Source organism: Drosophila santomea, chromosome 2R, assembly GCF_016746245.2.
Source record: "Drosophila santomea strain STO CAGO 1482 chromosome 2R, Prin_Dsan_1.1, whole genome shotgun sequence".
NCBI classification, from domain to species: Eukaryota; Metazoa; Arthropoda; class Insecta; order Diptera; family Drosophilidae; genus Drosophila; species Drosophila santomea.
The window spans coordinates 19,956,489-19,976,454 of NC_053017.2; the positions used below are offsets into that span (position 1 = coordinate 19,956,489).

The 19,966-nt window shown below is 42.8% G+C and overlaps 9 protein-coding genes and 4 non-coding genes across 13 annotated transcripts; 6 read left to right on the forward strand and 7 right to left on the reverse strand.

Annotated features, from left to right (window-relative positions):
• Positions 1-345: 345 nt before the first annotated feature.
• Positions 346-555, reverse strand: LOC120447277. The gene has a single exon (XR_005615952.1). It is a non-coding gene; the product is annotated as a small nucleolar RNA U3 (small nucleolar RNA).
• Positions 556-820: 265 nt separating this feature from the next.
• Trnal-aag lies at positions 821-902 on the reverse strand. The gene has a single exon. It is a non-coding gene; the product is annotated as a tRNA-Leu (tRNA).
• Positions 903-2,142: 1,240 nt separating this feature from the next.
• Positions 2,143-2,224, forward strand: Trnal-aag. Its single transcript has one exon. It is a non-coding gene; the product is annotated as a tRNA-Leu (tRNA).
• Positions 2,225-2,489: 265 nt separating this feature from the next.
• On the forward strand, positions 2,490-2,699 carry LOC120447278. Its single transcript, XR_005615953.1, has one exon. It is a non-coding gene; the product is annotated as a small nucleolar RNA U3 (small nucleolar RNA).
• Positions 2,700-6,275: 3,576 nt separating this feature from the next.
• Positions 6,276-6,645, forward strand: LOC120445143. The gene has a single exon (XM_039625299.2). It carries the CDS (start codon positions 6,333-6,335, stop codon positions 6,525-6,527), a length of 195 nt encoding a protein of 64 aa, XP_039481233.1. The 5' UTR covers positions 6,276-6,332; the 3' UTR covers positions 6,528-6,645.
• Positions 6,646-6,992: 347 nt separating this feature from the next.
• Positions 6,993-7,748, forward strand: LOC120445142. Its single transcript, XM_039625297.2, has one exon. The coding sequence runs from the start codon at positions 7,404-7,406 to the stop codon at positions 7,635-7,637; it is 234 nt and encodes a 77-aa protein (XP_039481231.1). The 5' UTR covers positions 6,993-7,403; the 3' UTR covers positions 7,638-7,748.
• A 786-nt stretch (positions 7,749-8,534) lies between these two features.
• Positions 8,535-10,031, reverse strand: LOC120445138 (glutenin, high molecular weight subunit DY10). The gene is made up of 2 exons (XM_039625293.2): positions 9,849-10,031; positions 8,535-9,772 (listed from the first exon to the last, which is right to left on the reverse strand). Exons 1-2 carry the CDS (start codon positions 9,968-9,970, stop codon positions 8,626-8,628), a joined length of 1,269 nt encoding a protein of 422 aa, XP_039481227.1. The 5' UTR covers positions 9,971-10,031; the 3' UTR covers positions 8,535-8,625.
• A 318-nt stretch (positions 10,032-10,349) lies between these two features.
• On the reverse strand, positions 10,350-10,934 carry LOC120445139. The gene has a single exon (XM_039625294.2). The coding sequence runs from the start codon at positions 10,778-10,780 to the stop codon at positions 10,406-10,408; it is 375 nt and encodes a 124-aa protein (XP_039481228.1). The 5' UTR covers positions 10,781-10,934; the 3' UTR covers positions 10,350-10,405.
• Positions 10,935-11,160: 226 nt separating this feature from the next.
• On the reverse strand, positions 11,161-11,736 carry LOC120445140. The gene has a single exon (XM_039625295.1). It carries the CDS (start codon positions 11,583-11,585, stop codon positions 11,238-11,240), a length of 348 nt encoding a protein of 115 aa, XP_039481229.1. The 5' UTR covers positions 11,586-11,736; the 3' UTR covers positions 11,161-11,237.
• A 532-nt stretch (positions 11,737-12,268) lies between these two features.
• On the forward strand, positions 12,269-13,697 carry LOC120445141. Its single transcript, XM_039625296.2, has one exon. It carries the CDS (start codon positions 13,381-13,383, stop codon positions 13,645-13,647), a length of 267 nt encoding a protein of 88 aa, XP_039481230.1. The 5' UTR covers positions 12,269-13,380; the 3' UTR covers positions 13,648-13,697.
• Positions 13,698-14,364: 667 nt separating this feature from the next.
• On the reverse strand, positions 14,365-14,692 carry LOC120445144. The gene has a single exon (XM_039625300.1). It carries the CDS (start codon positions 14,597-14,599, stop codon positions 14,462-14,464), a length of 138 nt encoding a protein of 45 aa, XP_039481234.1. The 5' UTR covers positions 14,600-14,692; the 3' UTR covers positions 14,365-14,461.
• A 1,362-nt stretch (positions 14,693-16,054) lies between these two features.
• On the reverse strand, positions 16,055-17,504 carry LOC120446645 (chitin deacetylase 8). The gene is made up of 3 exons (XM_039627716.2): positions 17,260-17,504; positions 16,461-17,185; positions 16,055-16,373 (listed from the first exon to the last, which is right to left on the reverse strand). Exons 1-3 carry the CDS (start codon positions 17,494-17,496, stop codon positions 16,124-16,126), a joined length of 1,212 nt encoding a protein of 403 aa, XP_039483650.1. The 5' UTR covers positions 17,497-17,504; the 3' UTR covers positions 16,055-16,123.
• A 1,795-nt stretch (positions 17,505-19,299) lies between these two features.
• Positions 19,300-19,961, forward strand: LOC120446015. The gene has a single exon (XM_039626769.2). It carries the CDS (start codon positions 19,405-19,407, stop codon positions 19,861-19,863), a length of 459 nt encoding a protein of 152 aa, XP_039482703.1. The 5' UTR covers positions 19,300-19,404; the 3' UTR covers positions 19,864-19,961.
• Positions 19,962-19,966: the final 5 nt, after the last annotated feature.

Below are 19,966 nucleotides of genomic sequence, written 5' to 3' on the forward strand. Positions count from 1 at the left end.
TAACGAAACTAGAGAACTCTATTCAAAGGGCCCAGCATTCACACCACCCCACTCTCTATTTAATTTGTCATAATAAAAATCGCAACAAAAAGTAAGTGGCTGTAATAACTATCAACGAAGTTTCTGACCATTTAAAATAGGGAATGATTGTTTTTCACATTTGACAACCAGAGGGCATAAATCATAAATATGGACGATCGATCACGGAAAGTCCAGTCTAATCTAGTTCGTTGAACTAAAAAACTTCGCATATACATACTATGTATTTAAATCTAGATTATAGCTACCAGATTTAAAAATCTCTCACAACCGAAAATTTTGAAATTGATTTGCATAAAAGAGAGCACCACTCAGAATTCGCTCTATCCGTGGTTACCGAGCGATCATCGAAGCCCTGCGTCCCGAACAGTGCGAAGCACCACAAAGGACACTGGACAAATCCTCACGCTGCCGAATAGAACGATTCAACTCATCAACGCGGGTGCGCTTGGCTTTCAGCTAGTGTGAAAGTATGTGAAGACTGACTACAGAAATGATCCTGTGAAGTATAGTCTTAACTGTTCGCTGTCCAACCTGTGGATCTTGGTGCGCAGCAGGCCAGAACAAGTTGGGAATCACAAGAGTGTGCGCATGAACAAATCGAACAGCACGCGGTGGTGCGATAAGTGAGCGCTGTATCAGCGTGCTGGCGTTGGAGGGTTGGAATAGGTTCTTCTACTTTTCTTGTACGATTCTTTAGCTTCTTGCTTGACAACACAACAGATGGCAAAGATCGGAGAAAATACAAAATAAGGCTATTATGGGGATGAAAAAAAAAACTTGGCAGCGGTGGGATTCGAACCCACGCCTCCGAGGAGACTGGTGCCTTAAACCAGCGCCTTAGACCGCTCGGCCACGCTACCTTGTTGCAGCGCATGTCCAACACTCATCAAGAGACGCTGCTAGACAGCAACTGAGCCTTTCTAACTCGACTGGCACTAAGAAGTATCATATCTCCTTGTAGAACTATTTTTATGGAGGCAACACCTTGTCTTTATTTTGCCACCCACACTGCTGCGCATATAAATGCTCTCATTTGGAAAAGAGGAATGTCAATCAAAGGAAATCAATTTCAGGCACAAGCCTTACTCCTTCGCCGCTCTGCTGCATTAAAATGTTTATTATATGGATTTTGCAAAACTGTCAGCGTTTTTTCCAGGCAGCGTCAGCTTAGAAATGCGTTTAAAATTCAAATGAAAATGCGAATTTATGCGTGACAGGCGGTGGTCGTGGTCTCTTAGCTCACACATGCAACCGCAGCAACAATTTCTGGGCTTGGGCTGACTGGCGTCCTATTGTTGCAGCCATAAACTGAAGCCGGCATCGGAGTTGGGCAGAAGACTCCGCAATGAAATTAGAAAATTGCAATAAAAATCTTTGCACGGCACGAGAAGCAAAACAAAATAAAGTCTGCGGTTTCCATAAGGGTGCTACCCATAGCCAAAATAAGGGGTTGTGAGGCAGCATTTGCGGTTTCATTAAAATGCCACCGAAAAAGGGAGCAAAAAGTCGGAAGCCGCGTCAGCAATGGGAATATTTTGCACACACGTGGATTTGTATACAAATTTAAAGAGGAGCGACATGGAAATAATTATAAAATTGTTAAATTTCCATGCCAGACTGCTTCTGGGAAAACACAAAAAATCACGTACAATCCGAGCGGACAGAGGTGAGTCAGCTGAGCCCGGTCAGGTAAAAACGCTAATGGAGTTAATTGCGGGCATTACCAAGAATGTTGGGCAGCAGGTATGTTGGAATCAAATTAAATTTCAAACAATTGACAAATTGAAATTCCACCGACACAAAAAGAACAATAGCCGCATACCGAGTGCTTTGGAAAAGGTTAGACGGATGTCCACTTAATATGCCCGCCAGCAAGGAGCAGTAAATGAAATAAATGACTAGACAAATAGTTTTGTCAAGACCGCAGAGCTGCGAAATCACTTGGGACAATAAGGAGCAGTTGTGGGCGAAATATCTGCAAAGAAATGCGGAAATATACCACAATTTCCAAGTAAAATTTGTCGCCACAAGCCTGACGTCAAATCAGCCATTGCCTTCTCGTCTTATCTATTCATGAGCGTTGGACCTGCGCCACAACAAGGTAGCGTGGCCGAGCGGTCTAAGGCGCTGGTTTAAGGCACCAGTCTCCTCGGAGGCGTGGGTTCGAATCCCACCGCTGCCAAGTTTTTTTTTTCATCCCCATAATAGCCTTATTTTGTATTTTCTCCGATCTTTGCCATCCGTTGTGTTGTCAAGCAAGAAGCTAAAGAATCGTACAAGAAAAGTAGAAGAACCTATTCATTCCAACCCTCTTATGCCACGCGCTGATACATTGCTCACTCATCGCACCGCGTGCTGTTCGATTTGTTCATGCGCACACTCTTGTGATTCCCAACTTGTTCTGGCCTGCTGCGCACCAAGATCCACAGGTTGGACAGCGAACAGTTAAGACTATACTTCACAGGATCATTTCTGTAGTCAGTCTTCACATACTTTCACACTAGCTGAAAGCCAAGCGCACCCGCGTTGATGAGTTGAATCGTTCTATTCGGCAGCGTGAGGATTTGTCCAGTGTCCTTTGTGGTGCTTCGCACTGTTCGGGACGCAGGGCTTCGATGATCGCTCGGTAACCACGGATAGAGCGAATTCTGAGTGGTGCTCTCTTTTATGCAAATCAATATAAACAATGCTAAAGTATTAGATAATTTGTATCCTGAAGGAAATTTTCTTCTAAAATTTATAATGCGGCATCTTTGAATGCTCAATGTAAACGTTTGAATTAAATACGCAAGTTTATTTCTGAAATGAGAGATGGACATCAGTTATAGCATTTATTTATATACGTACCTATGATAGTCAATGGTAAATTTCTTCAATTATTTGGTCTTTTAAGGTCAAAATAACTTGTATATTATCCCTTTTTAATTGATCCTTTTTTACCCTGTGCATAATGCTGCTACTCTACTTAAAGTAAATAGTAACTTTTCATACTGCTATAATTGAATATGCAGAGCAGTAAACCTTTCGGTCCCCAGGCAGTAATAATATTGTTGTTTCCGCCTGCTCTAAACACTGTTGCTGCTGTTGCTCTGCAAAGCAATTAAAACAGCACTTGAGTGGCGACCCTTTTGCCGCTCCGCTTGTTGCCAGTTTCAAGTGTTTTTGTTGCACGTTGACAGTCCGTTAAAGGTGACACAGGCGCCACCACCCCACGAGAATTATAAAACATTTTAGTGGGAAACAGAGTTCCGCTTTTTGTTGCTTCAAGTGCGCTTCGTGCTCAAGACTTGGCAGTGAGTGGTCGAAAAAACTGCAAATTTGTAATAAAATTTTCGCTAATGGTTGTGGGGGCGTTGGGGGCTCTAATTACTCAATGCTGCATATGAATGGCCCTTGAGCGAGGGCGTGATTTTTGGCTTAATGCAACGATCTCAATTAGTGGATGATGACTACTTGGAAGTGGCTTCAAGTAGGTCCTTGGCGAACTTTTCCCAGTTCGTGTTTTGGTTGGCGAACTGCTCCACTTGCCCGAGATGCTCCCAATCGTATAAGTAAGACTACATAAAATGCATAAATATTTGAGGAGCTTGTCTGCTGCACGCAACAGCAATTAATGGTTGCCTAGTTTTTGTCAACTGTCCCATTTGCTTCTGCTCTGGGGCCTCGTTTTTTGCCATTTCTGTTGCCAAACACGAAACAACACGTAGTGAAAATTTATTTAAGCAATGCAAAGCAAATACGAGTGCCAGTTAGGGTACAGTGCGTTTCATGAAGCAAGTTATATGTGGTGATACGAAGATCAATAAGAATTGAAGGGAATGTATTTATTACGTCTAAATGAAATACTACCTACATTTCACTCTGAATATCTTGACTATACATAATTCTGAGCATATAATAACATTGTGAAACGCACTGTACCCCTTTCGGTTCTCTTACAAATGTCGTATTTTTTGAGTGCTTACATAAAAACACATTTGAAATGCGGTTAAAGGGAAGCGAAGGGGATGGAAGTCGAAGGAATATGGAAAATGGAGCCGAGGGAAAAAGAAAAGCAAGCACAGCACAGTCAAGGCAGCGCCATCTAGAGGCCCGAATTGACATCATTATCATCATCCCCGGGCCAATCGATGATGATAATGATGATGCTGCTGCCGATGGCAATGCGGCTGATGCCGTAATTGATGTCTTTGCGACATGCTTTCCCAAAGTGTTTACGTTGGGAATTACCCATGTGTGTCACTCGGTGTATGGGTGTATGTGCTGGAAGGTGGGCGGGGGACCACGCCCCCAGCTAGTTGACAGCCAGCCGTTTACGTGCACTTAATGAAATGTGCCCCAAAATGGAAGCACGTACCGGACATCTATTTAATGAGCCCAGCAAGAGGTTCTTCTTGCGAGGAAATTTCAAGAGTGGGCTGCTGCAAATGGCTGGGTTGAATATCTGGAATATCTAGTGTTTGAGAGTGGGCGGAGCTCATGAAATTTTTAAATGTCGCAGCTTAAATTGAATTTAATTTAGCTGCAATGGCTGCATTATTCAATGGCACTCACACGTAAGCGGCTCAAGGAAGTCCCCCCGAAAACCTCAGACCAACAGCACCAGCTCCAACCGCAGTTTAAAATTCATGTGAGCTTTTCAACAATTTTCCCAAACAAAATGCGATTAAATGTGCGGAAAATGCTGAGCTCTTGTTCTCGATTTTCCCATGTTGTTGCTGGGATAAGCCACAATGGGTTAAGGCAATGTCTTGTTTGCACATGTGTCGCTAGGGGGCGCCCTGCTCACATCGCTGCAAAAGTCGGATATTTTGGTCGGAAAAGTCGGTAAAGTCGGAAAAGGAGTTAAGCACACACATGCCGAAGGTGCAAAAATGCGTTAAACATAACATGCTAATTCCTGGCGCCTGCAGCTTCAATCTTTCACCTGCCCAGGTGGAATTCCCACACCCACTCATATATGCATGTGCATCTGTATATACATACATATGTATGTATGTTTGTGTGCACCAGCTGCCATCCTTGGGCCCTCGGAGATCGTCCTGCGGCAGGACTCGTTGGCTATGTAATACGAGCGTTTTGTGTGCCATTTGAGAACGAAGTTCTCCTCAATTTTCTGCCATTTGCCTTTGTACTTTGTGTGGGTTTGTATTCCCTGCTAGAAGGTATTTTCATTTGGTTTTTGGCAGTTATGGTAGTTAAGGCTTTTCTATTTTAAACAATTAAATTCTATTAATAACAATTCTATTTTGATAAAAATTAACTTATGTTGGTTTCACAAAAAGGTAACTTTCACTGCGCCGAAAATTTTTACAAAAATCTGATATTCTCAAACGGCATTTTCGCCATAACTTGGCCAAAAATGGGCGCACAACCATAACTAACTATGTCTATCCCTACTTTTTCGATTTTCGAAAAAAAAAAATTGACAAATTTTTGCATTTTCGATAAGGGGTACCAACATCAAAATTTGCGAAAAATGGCGAAAAATTAGCATTTTAATGTATGTACATGGATCGATAGGGAATTTTGTTACGAATTCAACGAGGTATGGCATTCCAGTTTTTGACAATTATTTTCACTGCTATCGAAAAAAAACAAATTATTTTTTATCAAAAAATCGAAAAAAATAATTTTGTAAAAAAATCTGATATTTTCAATCGGCATTTTCGCCATAACTTGGTCAAAAATGGCCGCACAGCCAAAAAAAGACTGTTTTGTGCTGGTAATAAACATAACTAACTATGTCTATCCCTACTTTTTCGATTTTCAAAAAAAAAAAATTGACAAATTTTTGCATTTTCGATAAGGGGTACCATCATCAAAATTTGCGAAAAATGGCGAAAAATTAGCATTTCAATGTATGTACATGGATCGATAGGGAATTTTGTTACGAATTCAACGAGGTATGGCATTCCAGTTTTTGACAATTATTTTCACTGCTATCGAAAAAAAACAAATTATTTTTTATCAAAAAATCGAAAAAAATAATTTTGTAAAAAAATCGGATATTTTCAATCGGCGTTTTCGCCGTAACTTTTGGCCGCACAGCCAAAATAAAGACTGTTTTGTGCTGGTAATAAACATAGCTAACTATGTCTATCCCTACTTTTTCGATTTTCGGAAAAAAAAATTGACAATTTTATTGGAACTGATTCCATTGATCTTAAATTTCGTAGCCCTGAAAATGAAAATATATTTAAAAAGCTTTTGAGAGCTTTTTCTCTCACTTATTTATTCACGTGCAATCAGTTGATTCTCGCTTGCCGCCAGTTTGGTGTGGTTTTGTTATGAATAGTTTCAAAAACGCAGTCCGGGCCTCTGGCTTTAAATACGGACCAGCTGTCCGGATCGGAATCGCTGTCCTGGTCCTCCACACCGTCGGCTGGCTGGGTTGGAAGGCGGTGAACCAGGGTGCGGAATCCAAAGAGGCGGCAGCGAAGGCCCAGCAGGAACAATTACGAGCGGTGTTCGCGGAAAAGTGATATAACTAGGAATAATAAGACTATATAGGTTAGCAAGCGAACTGAGTGCATTTTAGATAATTATTGTTAGAAACCTAGCCAAGTAGGTGAATTAAAAATAAAATGAATTGCTTACTTATTTGTTTTAAAGATGTTATTTAAAGCTTAGCGTTGCTGAAAGCTTTCTATGCCCTTGCAGAGAGTATATTGATTTTAGTGAGCAACATATTATATAGCTGGCATAGAAGTAATCGAAAAATAGATGCAAAAAATATGTTGCTAATTCGTAATGTACCATTTTTTACATTATATAATTCAATTTAACAATTTAATACTTATTGAAGTATTGCTTTTTGGTATTCCACAGTAGTTTTCTTTTTTTTGCCATATATAAATAACTACTGAAAGGGTATACAAGCTTTGCGGAACCTTGATTCCTCGTCGTATATTACCTATAATAAAATCAATGCGTATAAAAAATCAATTTAATGATAAAACTGGATTTTATTAAAAATATAAAGAAATATACATACATATATGTACGTTTTTGGACTAAGACAAATCACAGAATTCCCTCGATTGTATGGAATAACTTTCTTTATGAGCTCGTTTTTAAAACACAAATTTCTCTGCATATGTATATTACATTGTACCGATGGCTTACCAATATTTACTGGACATGTTAGTACATAAGGTACATTGTTAATATTGTAGTTTCAAAACGATCAGAGAGAGTGGCTTTGGTTTTCGCCATCTCTCCGAAAGCCCTCCAGATAAAAGCTTTGCCAGCTTTTGGCTGAGAAATTGGCAACTATAAGCCTAGCTCAATTCAGTAACGCAATTCCCAAGCCCGAGGTTAGAAGTCGAGCTACCTGGAGAAACTCGCAACTAGCAAAAATGCTATCAAGATCCGTGCTGATCGTAGTAAGCCTACTGATGCTGAGCTGGCAGTGGACGATGGCCATGCCGCCCCTTCCGCAGAACCAAGCCAGCGGAGTGTCCATCAGTCGGCCGGACATACCGGGAGAATCGGATATATTGGTGCAGAGCATCTTCAACATCGATCCATCACAGTGCCCCAAGGGATACACTCGCACGGGTCCACATCACACGTGTCGTAGGATCGCCTAGGAAGACAAACCCTAAAGATGTGCTTAAAGTTCAATACCAGAACGTGCTACGAGCTGTGTTTTTATTGATACTTAAATAAATGAAATAAAACATACAAATAAATTATATAAATACTGGCAATTCTCACACACATGTTTTAGGAATCTGGCGTAGTTTCATAATTAAATACAGATTTATTAAAACTAGAGTGCTGGCACTAATGAAGTATGTTTTAAATACATGGGTAGAGTTTTTCCGTAGCTTCTGTGGCGTCAGAAGTAGAATCAATTCCACAATCATTTTGCGCATTTTACGCTGGTTTTCGACATCGATCTAAATACAGTTGGAAGCCAGGAGAGCATTTTTTTTCGACTTGGAGCAGTAGCAGTATCGCCGTCAAAGTGATCAGATATAGCCATTTTCTAATGTGGAGCGCCATTTCCAGACAATGCACTTCGCACTACAATCGTTTGAAGACTAATGTTACCCGAGGATCAAAATAGCTAGCTTTTATGTAGGGATTCTCCCTGTTACGAATGGGCTTTTCAAGAAATTGATAAAATTGACTGGTGCGAAACGCATTACATTTATTTGATTAGCCAATGTAATCAATTACGGACAGCTTTGTAATTATACAACCGTAATTCAATATTTTAGAGATAACGTTTTCTTAACTGATATATTTCAAGATTGCATTAATTGCTTATTGCTGATTAATACAATTTGTGATTATCAAAAGTTGTTACATCGGTATACGTAATATACTTCCGAACTTTTAGCGCACTCATTTCTATGTAAGTCACTCTTTTCCCAAAAATCATTCTGAGGTAATCACTGGGAAATTTGTACTTGCAATCTTGCATAAACAAACCTTATCAGTTGAATAAAATGTCCCAAAAAAATGTCAGCCTGTAATAATTACACATAATGACAGCTTTAATGGCACAATAAAATACGTATTGCGTAGATGAATCAGTATTATTCAGATTTTAATTTCAACGCCAATTTCCTAGGCTTCCTTCCTGCAACGTCCTGCCATAACCTTGAGTCCTTCAGCACACTTGGGATCCAGGCTGAAGAGACTGCGCTCATTAACCGACTCCGGATTCGCTTCCTCAGCATCCGACTTGGGATCTCTGTTGGATCCAGGCGCTCTGCTCAAATCTGGCGACAAGAAGTCTTGGGTGTTGAAGAGGTCATTGATATTTTGGCCAACATTGTCAGGATATTGAGCTTTTCCGGGAATTGGTTGGATCACAGAAGGCTGCTGCTGCCCGGGAATCGGTTGAATAATCTGCACTTCGCCAGAGACCCCAGTTTCGTGATCCTGACCAGGTCGAGGCTGCAAAGTCTTGGGGGATTGGAAGTTAAAGCTGGAGAAGTCTTCATCTGAGCTTCCGGGACGCGGTTGAATGGGATTATTATTAGGCGTTCCAGGTTTCGGTCCCTGATTAAAGCCTGGCTGTGGGAATCCTCCAGAACTCTGGCCTGGCTGTTGGAATCCTCCAGAACTCTGGCCTGGCTGTTGGAATCCTCCAGAACTCTGGCCTGGCTGTTGGAATCCTCCAGAACTCTGGCCTGGCTGTTGGAATCCTCCAGAATTCTGGCCTGGCTGTTGGAATCCTCCAGAATTTTGGCCAGGCTCTGGGAATCCGCCTGAGCTTTCATTTGGCTGTTGGAATCCACCAGAGTTTTGGCCAGGTCGAGGCTGTAGAGTATTTGCATCGCCACCCGGCTGCTGGCGAGGGTAGGTTGGTAACTCATTGCTTCCTGGTTGTTGATGGCCTGGCGCCCTTCCACCAGGTTGTGCTCTATTGAACTCATTTCCTGGCTGTTGGAAACCTGGTTGGCCCCTGTTGAAATTTCCACCTGGTTGCTGGAGGCCTGGATGTCCCCTGTTAAAATCTCCTACAGGGTACGGGTATTCCTGTTGTCCTCTGTGAAAACCAGCTCCATGCTGGTGAAATTGACCGCCAGGTTGTCCGTGAACTGCACCACCGTTCGGATAATACGGTTGACGACCTCCAGATGGTTGATTATCTGGATAAGAGGGAGGAGGCGGTGGGAAACGACCGAAGGCAAAGGGAGGTGGTCCATTGGATCCTGGGCCAAATCCTGGTCCATGTTCGTGATGACCATGGTGGCGATGATGGTGCCTAAAGGTAGGAAAATTTTGCAATTATAATAACATTAATCAGTTATTTTTCTTTAAAAATTTTTTGTAATACTCACGAGTAACCATGACCCCCGTTTTCCACGTAGTAAGGATTCTGGGGACGAGCTGAAGTCCATTGGCCACTGATTAAAAGGATCAGTGACACAGCCAACCTTATAGATAAGAGTTGGGAAAACATTTTCAACGCGGAATCGAACCACCGACAGCGTTAAGTATTCAAAAGAGACTGAGCAGCCGAGTTGAGTCGAGAATCGAGCCGAGTTCAGTATTTATTTTGAGCCGCTGATAAGCCAGGTTCATGACATCAGATAAGGCATCAATTTACATACCACAAGTGTAGGGAATAACTGACGCAGCTGAATGCACCGGGAATAGTTTGAGTTAGACACTGACTCACAATGCGGGCCACCAAACAATGTCTACTTTGTTTCACACAACGTTAAATTTCCCCAGAGCGTTTCTCCCACAATTGTCATATGTGATATCGATGGGGATTTTTGTCTGCCATCAAATCGCTTTGAATAATCACCAAAAAACATTATGACCATCAATCAATCTATGATTCTATACAAATATCACTTTATTGGCCAACATCAATCTTGTAGACTACGGACTATGCCGGCTTTCGGCAACGTTTTCCGAACAGCTGATAGCCAGGCTTACATTTTTGGGTCGTCTCCAGCAATATTCGGTTGTCTATAGTGGGCACCTCGGTGGTGCTCCCATTAACCAGCTCCTCCGATCCACTGGTGATCTGTTCTGCGGAGTTGGTGCTTTCCAAACGTGTTGCTATTGTGGATGCGGGTTCTTCTGTTGTCGTTGTCGTAGTCGTCGAATTCATGCTCGGGTATGCGAATCTCAAGTCAGTTTCTTCATCGTCCTTTGGGAACACGATGCGATTGTTACCATTGGGCTGTGTTCTTGCCTCTGTGAGGAAGAATGCCAGCGGTAGGATGCACAGCACCAGTGAGTTTATATGCCTCAACATTTCCACCGAGATGCACGCTCGTTTGCTACGATGAAGCAGCGATGACTGAGTGCGCAAGCAACTGGCTGGCGATCATCTTTAAATTCACAGTCACATTTTCATTCCCAGCGAAACCAGATAAACGATGGGAGCGATTTTATGGGAGACAACAATAACAATGGCCTGGGAGCTCACAAGCTCTCCCATTAAAAACAAAACGTAAACAAAGCAGAAGAGCAGCATTAAGCTTTTCAGATATATCTCAGCTAGTCTACACTGTCAGAAATAAATTATCAAAGAAAATCGATTTCTTTATAGATTTTCAGTAATGAAATATTTTAGTTCCCAGCTCTTTCGAACGTTGCTTTCCTGATGCACAAACATGATTTGCAAGACGATAATTTGCACTTAATACTTTTGAATATATTTATTTAATTGACAATTAATTCTCTGCTGTACTCAGACTTATGACACTAGGCTAGGCAATCTTCCGGCAATGACTATTTGCAGTCAGGGTGGTGCCCTCTGGACATTTTGGCGATGTTTCCAGGACAATCCTAGGCCCAATTTCCACACTACTGGCATTGGCATTGGGTTTGAAATTGGCAGTGCTAGCAATGGTGGTGGCTTCAGTTTGATCCCAAGGAGCAGGTTTATCTGGCTCAGGTTCTTTGACGAACGTTATCATCTTGGACTCGGTGGAAGGATGTGTAGAATTTTTCGAAATGCTGGGCACTCGAGCTGCGCGATTCAGATCCAATGCCAGACACAGCCAGACAAACAAAAACAGCAGTTTCGGCCACGGAAGCCGCCGCGTAATTGCCATCGTAAAGTTGGTTTTGTGTATTTGCAATCGAAGCCCAAGTAAACACGTTTACACTCGGCAATATCGCTTTCGAGACTGAGTTTCTCAAGTCTCAGTTTCCGGCACTGTCTCAGTTTCTGATTCAGTTTCGGATCCACTTCGTGAGGCAGAAGTCGGGGTCCGAGAGGCATTAGCTTATTAGTTCTACAACCTGCTGGCAAATGTGCGAGTATACATGCAAGCTGATAAGGTCTACATGGCACCCAATTGGAAAGCTCTTACATAATTAAGTGAATAGTCAGCGAATCGGTCGAGTGACCGCAACGCATTGCATTCACCATTGCGAATAATCAGATTGGAGGCAACGTTCATAAGTTCATACTCGAATCAGCTAAGTTTCTTTATACTTCTTAATTGCAGTTTCTGGAATCGCCGCCTACAATAATTTGCAATCTTACTGCAGGGAAAGGAGTTGAAAGTGAAGTGAAATATAATGTTTTACACACCGAGTACAATATACCTTCCAAACCACACACGTTCTCTAAGGACAAAATGATTTTATTAATGATTTAAACGTGGATGCACATAATAATAATACTTTTTATGGTCAGAATGCTTCTATGCATAATTGCATAGCTAAAAGCCATCCGCTAGACTTAAAACAAATAATATCATTGTCAAATTATATAACATTACATAATAGCATTGCCCCAAAACCAAACAGTAAGGAAAACATTTACCAGCTTAAGATTTTCATTTAGTATAAGTCCCACATATTGTATATTCAAGATTCATTTTTAAACTTACCAACCATTTACGACTACATTTTGTCGTTACACGCTTTTCCAGTCAGATGCGCATCCCGAGGATCGATGTAAAACCCATATCTCATCTTCTAAGTGACTTTTTACGCAGTAACCTGAGCTCGAGCCGTAACCTGCCTAATAAATGTCAGCAATTTGAGCAAATAATTTTGACAATTCTATTGTCAACCACCGCAGAGCACATAGGCCCCTCGATATACTTCCTACTTCCATCCAGCGACCCACATCATCGTAATCATCATCAAATTGCCGTGGTGGTTGGCATAATTTTCGCGAAGTAAAAAGAAGAGCAAACAAAAATTGAAACATAAAAATGTAATTTGGCTGTGTGGGTGACACTGATGGCAATGGGGCAACCCAGTGTTAAATACTTGAACCTTTTTTGCGCTGTGTACCACATAAAAGTACATTAAAATAATGCCTGTTTAGGTCACAGACAGCTGGGGCAGAGCAAAAGGCTCGTAGAGTCATTTATTTATGACAGCCACCTTCTCACCCAAGCGAAATTTATGCTAAACGGGAAAGAAGTTTCAAATTTAAGGGGTGGCAGTTGCGGCTCTGGGCAATGAAATGCCCTGCCAAAAGGACAATGGATCTGCGCTGGCTGTTAATCAGTGCAAGTTTCGGAAAGTAATCAGCAAATATTTGCCCACTTTTTGTTGCGATTTTCTCGAGCATTCTCTTAATTTTCATAAAAGCGCGGTTTCTTTCCTCTGCCGCATTGTTTGCTCGATTGTTCTTGTATTTATTTCTTGTACATCGCAGATACAAATGTTAATCTATCAAAGGAAATCTGATTTACTGGCAACCTTCGACAAAAGCAATTGCATCATCATCTTGTTTGATTTTCGAGAGCCCTTGTATCATCTTGCCTTATAAGGGATGGACTACTTTCACAATTATCTTGGCCATCGAGGCGTAATGATCAACTGAAAACTGTGCTTTTGATTCAGTTCAATTCAACTACTCATCGGCAGCGGTTTAAGTTCAAAATGGCATCTTCGATGGATTTACTCTACCTTTTTGGCATCTTGGTCATTAGCAGCGTGCTTCTGGAAACTTTGGCGCTGGACAGCGAAGTTGTGGAGTCCGTTACCGGTGTTCCCAAATCAAGCAACCTTAGTGAAGATGTTAATATAAATCTGGAGAAAACGTGGAGCCCTAATGGATCTATGCAGGCGCAGCCCTATAATATTCTGGAGACCAACTGCCCACATGGTTATGTCCTGGCTAACAAACATTGCCACAAGCGTGCCTAAAAGTTATTTAGTATTGAAATAAATGTAACGCTTATATAAAGCCAACTTTACTTGTAACAAATTTTGAATTACCTATTGCTAAGTGTCTGCAAGAAAATTCTGGTCACCCATTGTCCAGAATTTTGACACAATTGATTCAGGTTGCCAGAGATGCCATCGATTGCCCCCGATTACCCCGCACTCCTGGTTAACTATCAACCAATATGTTGCGGTTGCCTCCATGTCCAGCCTGGCCAGCAGTCCCACCTCCGCTCGGAGCCAACACTACCCAAGGGACGGGATGGCTCGGCTGACCGCACACATAATTTGCGACAGCAACCGCAAAGTGCGGCCGCACAGGATCCCCACCCAGTCCCTGACTGATATGCAACCCGGGGGCTGTCATTAGTTAGAGGTCCATTAACAAAAATGCAGCCGATGGATGCTGCAATGTCCAGACGGTCGAGCGTCATTTACAGGTAGCAGCTGCATTGACAGGACTCCAAGAGCAGGACTCCAAGAGCAGGACTCCAAGAGCAGGACTTCAAGAGCAGGACCCCAAGAGCAGGACTCCAAGAGCAGAACCCCAAAGGCAGGACTCCAAGAGCAGGACCCCAAAGGCAGGCCTCCATCTGAGGCTCCAGAAGTTGGCGCATTAATTCAGAAGTACGCCATGAAATATGACAACACAGGGGAGCTCTGCTTCGTTGACTGAGTAAATGAGTTTCCACACTTTGGTTATGCTCAGAAATTAATGATTTATTTGTTGTAATCAATATAGTTGTTTCAACATGGATACAATTTGATTTGTAGTCCTTTTTATGGCTCTATGGCTCTACCATTCGCACTTTCCGGGTCTCAGCCTATATCCCACAGTGCACTTTTTCGCCGAGACAGTTTTTCCCTCAAATGCCAAGCACAGGCAGGCCATCAAAAACAGAAGCTTGGTGCAGGAATATCCGTTGATAAGCATGGTCACGTTTGATTTGATAACGTTGAAAGGAAGCTCAAGTAAAGACGTTCACTTTGTTCAATGTCGCACAAAGCTCTAAATTGTCGAGTCTAATTTTTCAGAATTTATAGTAGTTTCTAACGACGCTTCTTATTTAAAACAGCGAACTTAACAAATATATGAAGCAGAAATATATTGCCTATTAAAAAAGTTTGTATGCAGAAAATGTTCATATTTTATTTAATAGGTTGTACAAATTGTTGTACATTTTTTTCATTCAAGGCTGCTAGGCACTTTTACGGCAATGGTCATTTGGGGTTAGGACATAACCCTCCGGACAACTTTGACACTTGCCCTTGACCCTATACTTGTCACAAAGACTAAAAAGCATACTTTTCATTTGAGGTTTTAAAATATCTTTAGCCAGTCCAGTCGCATCATTCATTGTAAGGCACACCAAGATATAGAAGAAAAGAAACTTCATCAAAGATAGCCGCAACATGTCCATTAGATATGTCCTGTGAATTTCAAATTTAAAAAAAATTAAATAGGTTTAATATCATCGATATGACACATTTTAGTCTCAGCATTCACTTTTATAGTAGTTTTGGGAACGCGGCCAAGAATAATTTGCAATCTAACTGCAGGGAAAGGTGTTGGAAGTGAAGCAAAATATAATATAATATTTTACATACCGAGTATAGTATACCTTGAAAACTACACACGTTCTCTAAGGAATAAATGATTTTGTTAATGATTTAAACGTGCACGCACACATCTTTTAGACATCTTAATAATATTTTAATATCTTAATTAATGTGTTTGTCATGTCTAGCTTTAATTAGAAGAAAAATGGTTTTTATTGCCAAATTGCTTCTATGCATACATGGTACCAATTTAATTGCGCTGCTAATAAAGAAAGCAATCCGCTGCATTTCAAGTAAATAATATCATTGTCAAAGTTTATTATTATGTGTGAAAGCCTTTCTACAAAGAAGTTACTAGAACCTGACAGTTCGCCAATACCTGACTGATATACAACCCGAGGGCTGTCATTAGTTAGAGGTCCATTATCAAAAATGCAACCGATGGCTGCTGCGATGGCCAGACGTCGAACGTCATTTACAGGTAGCAGCTGCATTGACAGGACCCCAAGAGCAGGACTCCAAGAGCAGGACTCCAAGAGCAGGACTCCATGTGGGGGTCCGGAAGTTGGCGCATTAATTCAGGAGGACGCCATGAAATATGACTACACTCGGGGGCTCTGCTTCGCTGAATGAGTTAATTAAGCGTCTCACGGCCAGGAACATAATTTGGGCTCATTTATCAGTGACAGCGGTATTGCGGCGCATGTAAATTTGCCTTAGAGATGGGAAATGTCAGCCGTTATCCTTTGAAAAACACGGAAGTTTCATTACATAGTACACAAAGGAAAACAAAAGTGTTGCAGGCGTTGCATGTTCCAGCAGAGACCTATTTTTCTATTCAAAAACTTCACTTTATTATCTTCAGTGTACACGCTTTATCGGCGAATTGCTGGCGGGCTTAGAGCTGCTGACCCAGAGGATTGTCCAGCCAGGGATAGACGGAGGGGCACTTGTCGCAGACGGTCATGTAGCGCTCCTCGCCGGTGGACATCTTCTGGACATGGCACTGGACCGCTCGACACTCCGCCTCCGGCAAATCGGGACAGTCCTTGAACGGAGTTCCCAGCGTGGGCTGCCTCACGTACTCCAACATTCGCGAAATTCCCGTGAAATACACATCCGAATATGTGTTCAGGTGGTTAATGAATCTGCGAGAATTGAAATGGTTAAGTATTGTCAATTTAAAAGTAATGTATAAAGTTTATCTTTATCTGGTTATAAATATAGTTACTTACTTTTTAAAGGCAGCAAAGTAATTGCGACCACGCGAAAACCAAGCAGCATGCAGATACATCCCGAAGGGAGCTCTATTGCCCAGATAGTGCCTATTGAAGTTCTCCATCATCCAGTCGAACAGCTCGTCCACGTCGTCCTCCGGCGGGTAAACGCAAGCATCGATCATGGAGCAACTGTAGCCCTCAGTATCGGTCCACGTGACCATGGGATTGACCCAGAATCCGGGAATGGACGCCTCCGGACAGGGTCCTATCTGGCAGTCCTGCTGCGACCTGTAGTCCAGGGTGTAGGGCCACATGGCCGGATCCTTGAACTTCTGCGTTGGCCAGGAGCTGTCGTAGGTCAAGCCCAAGCGACGGGCTGCTTCAAAGGTGTTATTGCCGGAAATTTGGAGGAAAGGCAGGCGCATTCCCTGAATCTTCTTGGCATCCACTTTGGCAAAGGTCTCCAACATTTTGAGCTGCGCGCCGAACTCTCGCTCTATGGTGGCCACATCTGCCGAACGCCAGTAATCGGTGCCATCTCCATGGGTCACCGAATGCAGGGCAATCTCGTGACCTGCCCTGTAGAGTGCATTCACCCTCGCGTAATCCGTGTACTCGTGGGACAGAAAGAAGGTTCCAGCGGCTCCACATCCATCTGGATTGACCAATCCCTCAAAGAGCAGCTCATACTGCGCGAAGTTGACAGCATTTACAGCATCATCGAAAGTGATGGTAACGAACTGAGGGAAACAAATATTGATATATAGACGGTGCATTTCTGATTTATCGAGGTGAACAGAGTGTGCAATATCACCTGCGGAATCTCGCGTTCTTTGCCCTGGAACTTGGATGTGGGTAAAACGGCATCGGAGCAGCGACAATCGGGCAGTTTGCACTTGCTCGGTTTGCAGGGCTCGGACATTGGCAGGATCGACTCCTGCTGGGCCAGCTGCTTTTGCTTATTCTTCTGCTTCTTGGACTTGGACTTGGCCTGGCTGGTGAAGGCCAGGGCCAAGATGAGACCCAGAATTAGCAAGGTGGAGTACTTCATGTTGGGCTAGAAAGCTCTATGCACAGCCATCGATGCGCAATGGGCTTCTTATATATAACCTTCGGGGAAAGGTGATATCTTATCAGATTTTTGGGGCTCTAAATATGATTTGCTTGTTCAGCACAGCAGGTGTGTCTCAATTGGGTGGGGTTTCCCTAAGTGACCTTGTTTCATCCGCAGAGCACTACCAACTTTATTCAACCAGAAGACAGAAAAATAGACAGAACTTTCAATTATAGACAAGCCAACGATCGGAGTGGCCAAAGTTTGTCTCATTAGCATAACCAAAGAACTTAGCAGCTGAGATTTGCCGAGTTGAAGTGGAAAACTTTTCACACTTGCCGGAGATCGCAATCGATGGGCACCGACTGCAGCCCAAATTATGACAGACCCTCCATCCACCACCAGTCAGCCAGGAAAATACACTTCAAATCGTAAACAAGTGCTTCAGAAACTTTTCACAACAGCGACAGGAAGCTCTCAAAAACAAAGCACCAGGAACTCTCAGACCCCCAGCCAATCACACGGCGGGTGGAGGGCCTCAAATCCCGGCAGGCAGTGGCAAAAAGTCAATACAAGATTGAGGAAAAATCTGCAATTCCCTTTTGGGGGGCGAAAGGAGTCGAAGGAGCTGGAGGAGTCGGAGGAGTCGGAGGAGTCGGAGGAGTCGGAGGAGTCAGACATCCGTTTCCCGATTACTCGGGGTGCACGCCCCGAATGCGATTTGGTCACGTTCCTGGGCGTTGCCATCTCGGCTAGGAGCCGCAAACGTGGCCAACCAACCGCTAGCCAGCCGAAAGGACTCTCGGAAAAGCGGGCGGAAAAAGTGGGTGGAAAGCCTCGACACTCGGCCCACCGACACTCCGTTGTAGGGGCAATGCAACATGTTTGAGTGAGTTCGATGGTAGGGTTTTTTATTTATTCCCAACCATCTTCACGATGGATTCTAATGAAGATTGAGACTGCGGGCTGCTTTATTGAAATCTGATTGACATCGCTCGTTCATCATCTCTCATTAGGAAGAGCAGCACTAGGCAAGGGCGTTGGGGTGTGAAATCAAAGGAAGGGCTAACGAAACCTCACCCCCAACTCACAACCAAGGACACATGTGTGCCCTAATCAAACCTACTCACGTGACCGAAACTGCTCTAAAATGCAAATTTCCCGGTGCTAATAAAAACGTAACTCATATGCGTGGAAGATTTCCCAAGTGCCGAAGGCGACCAAAGAGAAAATTCGCACGCACGTCTGAAGCTGAAAACTATTACAGGGTGGCGGTTATTCCACCCCAGTTCGGGGTGCCCTCTGTTTGCCAATTTTCGCGATAATCACACAACTAATTTGCATAGCACTGAGACCAGCAAATCTGGGCTAATCAAATCAAGCAAACGAACAAACTCAATTTGCGGCTGGAGTATGAATGCGAATTTATTCAGGACACAAGTATACATGTTTTATTTTAAATACACTCTATAAGAAAGGCGGTGCACTAAGGATATTGTTTTTTTTTTTTGTGCTATTTTGTTTTAATTCGGTTTACTATGGCTCACAAACATTTGAATACAATGTCTATGTTCGACATTATTTATTACAAATAATAATGTACTTAATATGATCTATTTATTTTTACCTTCAACCAAAGGGAAAGCAGAAATAACTTAGAAATAACGTTTTGGTTATTTCAAGTAGAGCATTTGACATTCGCATATCCTTTACGCAGATCCTAAGTCTGGTGAGAGCCTTCAAAGCTATCGCATCCATCTGTTATTGCTTTGATGGGACTATGCAAATCTCGGCTTGCGAGATGGCCTGGCATTACATTTCAAATAATTTTTGGTGGGGCAAGCGGAAATCCAGGCAAAGCTGAAATTTTCTAAAGCAATAGGCAAAATTCAAAATTACCGGAGAATGGCGTTAAGGGAACGGAAGGGAGGAGTGCTGAAGAGGAGCATATCGGAAGACTGGGACGTTATAAGGATGGCGCGATACTTTAGGGATTTGCAGGAAAATGAGGTGCGAACAATGCATTATTTGGGACTGGCCTACTTGGTTTTGTCCCGTCGCCCGTTCTTGCAATTGAAAGTTCCTCTGTCCACACAAAACTATGAGGATGGAGCCAGTGTGGGAGCGGGGGAACGAGCAGGCTTTGCCCTCCAGCTGATCTTCACCTGTCCTGCAAATTATCCGCTCCAAGTGCCGCAGGTGGAGATCGTGGAGAAGCGCAATATCAGCGAATCCTTGGAGCAGGCTCTCCGCAAAGAAATTGTCCTGATTTTGGAGGAACATCTCGGCCTCCAGATGATTGCGCCTGTGGTGACCCGACTGCAAATAATACTGAATACCGAGGTGAAAAGGCAACCCTCCTAAACAAGTTCACCCAAAAGTTGTTTTTCGCCATATTATGTGCAACAGTTATTTGTGGACAATTCCTAGTACAATAAAATTTATCATTCGTCAACGTAAAATATTT

Bases quoted from the DNA above. Each gene is read 5' to 3' on its own strand.
- LOC120445143 (XM_039625299.2), top strand. From the start codon at position 6,333: ATGAATAGTTTCAAAAACGCAGTCCGGGCCTCTGGCTTTAAATACGGA.
- LOC120445142 (XM_039625297.2), top strand. From the start codon at position 7,404: ATGCTATCAAGATCCGTGCTGATCGTAGTAAGCCTACTGATGCTGAGC.
- LOC120445138 (XM_039625293.2), bottom strand. From the start codon at position 9,970: ATGTTTTCCCAACTCTTATCTATAAGGTTGGCTGTGTCACTGATCCTT. The intron at 9,773-9,848 runs GTGAGTATTACA...TCCTACCTTTAG, and splicing joins AACGGGGGTCATGGTTACTC to GCACCATCATCGCCACCATG.
- LOC120445139 (XM_039625294.2), bottom strand. From the start codon at position 10,780: ATGTTGAGGCATATAAACTCACTGGTGCTGTGCATCCTACCGCTGGCA.
- LOC120445140 (XM_039625295.1), bottom strand. From the start codon at position 11,585: ATGGCAATTACGCGGCGGCTTCCGTGGCCGAAACTGCTGTTTTTGTTT.
- LOC120445141 (XM_039625296.2), top strand. From the start codon at position 13,381: ATGGCATCTTCGATGGATTTACTCTACCTTTTTGGCATCTTGGTCATT.
- LOC120445144 (XM_039625300.1), bottom strand. From the start codon at position 14,599: ATGCTTATCAACGGATATTCCTGCACCAAGCTTCTGTTTTTGATGGCC.
- LOC120446645 (XM_039627716.2), bottom strand. From the start codon at position 17,496: ATGAAGTACTCCACCTTGCTAATTCTGGGTCTCATCTTGGCCCTGGCC. The intron at 17,186-17,259 runs GTGATATTGCAC...TGTTTCCCTCAG, and splicing joins AAGAACGCGAGATTCCGCAG to TTCGTTACCATCACTTTCGA. The intron at 16,374-16,460 runs GTAAGTAACTAT...CAATTCTCGCAG, and splicing joins TACTTTGCTGCCTTTAAAAA to ATTCATTAACCACCTGAACA.
- LOC120446015 (XM_039626769.2), top strand. From the start codon at position 19,405: ATGGCGTTAAGGGAACGGAAGGGAGGAGTGCTGAAGAGGAGCATATCG.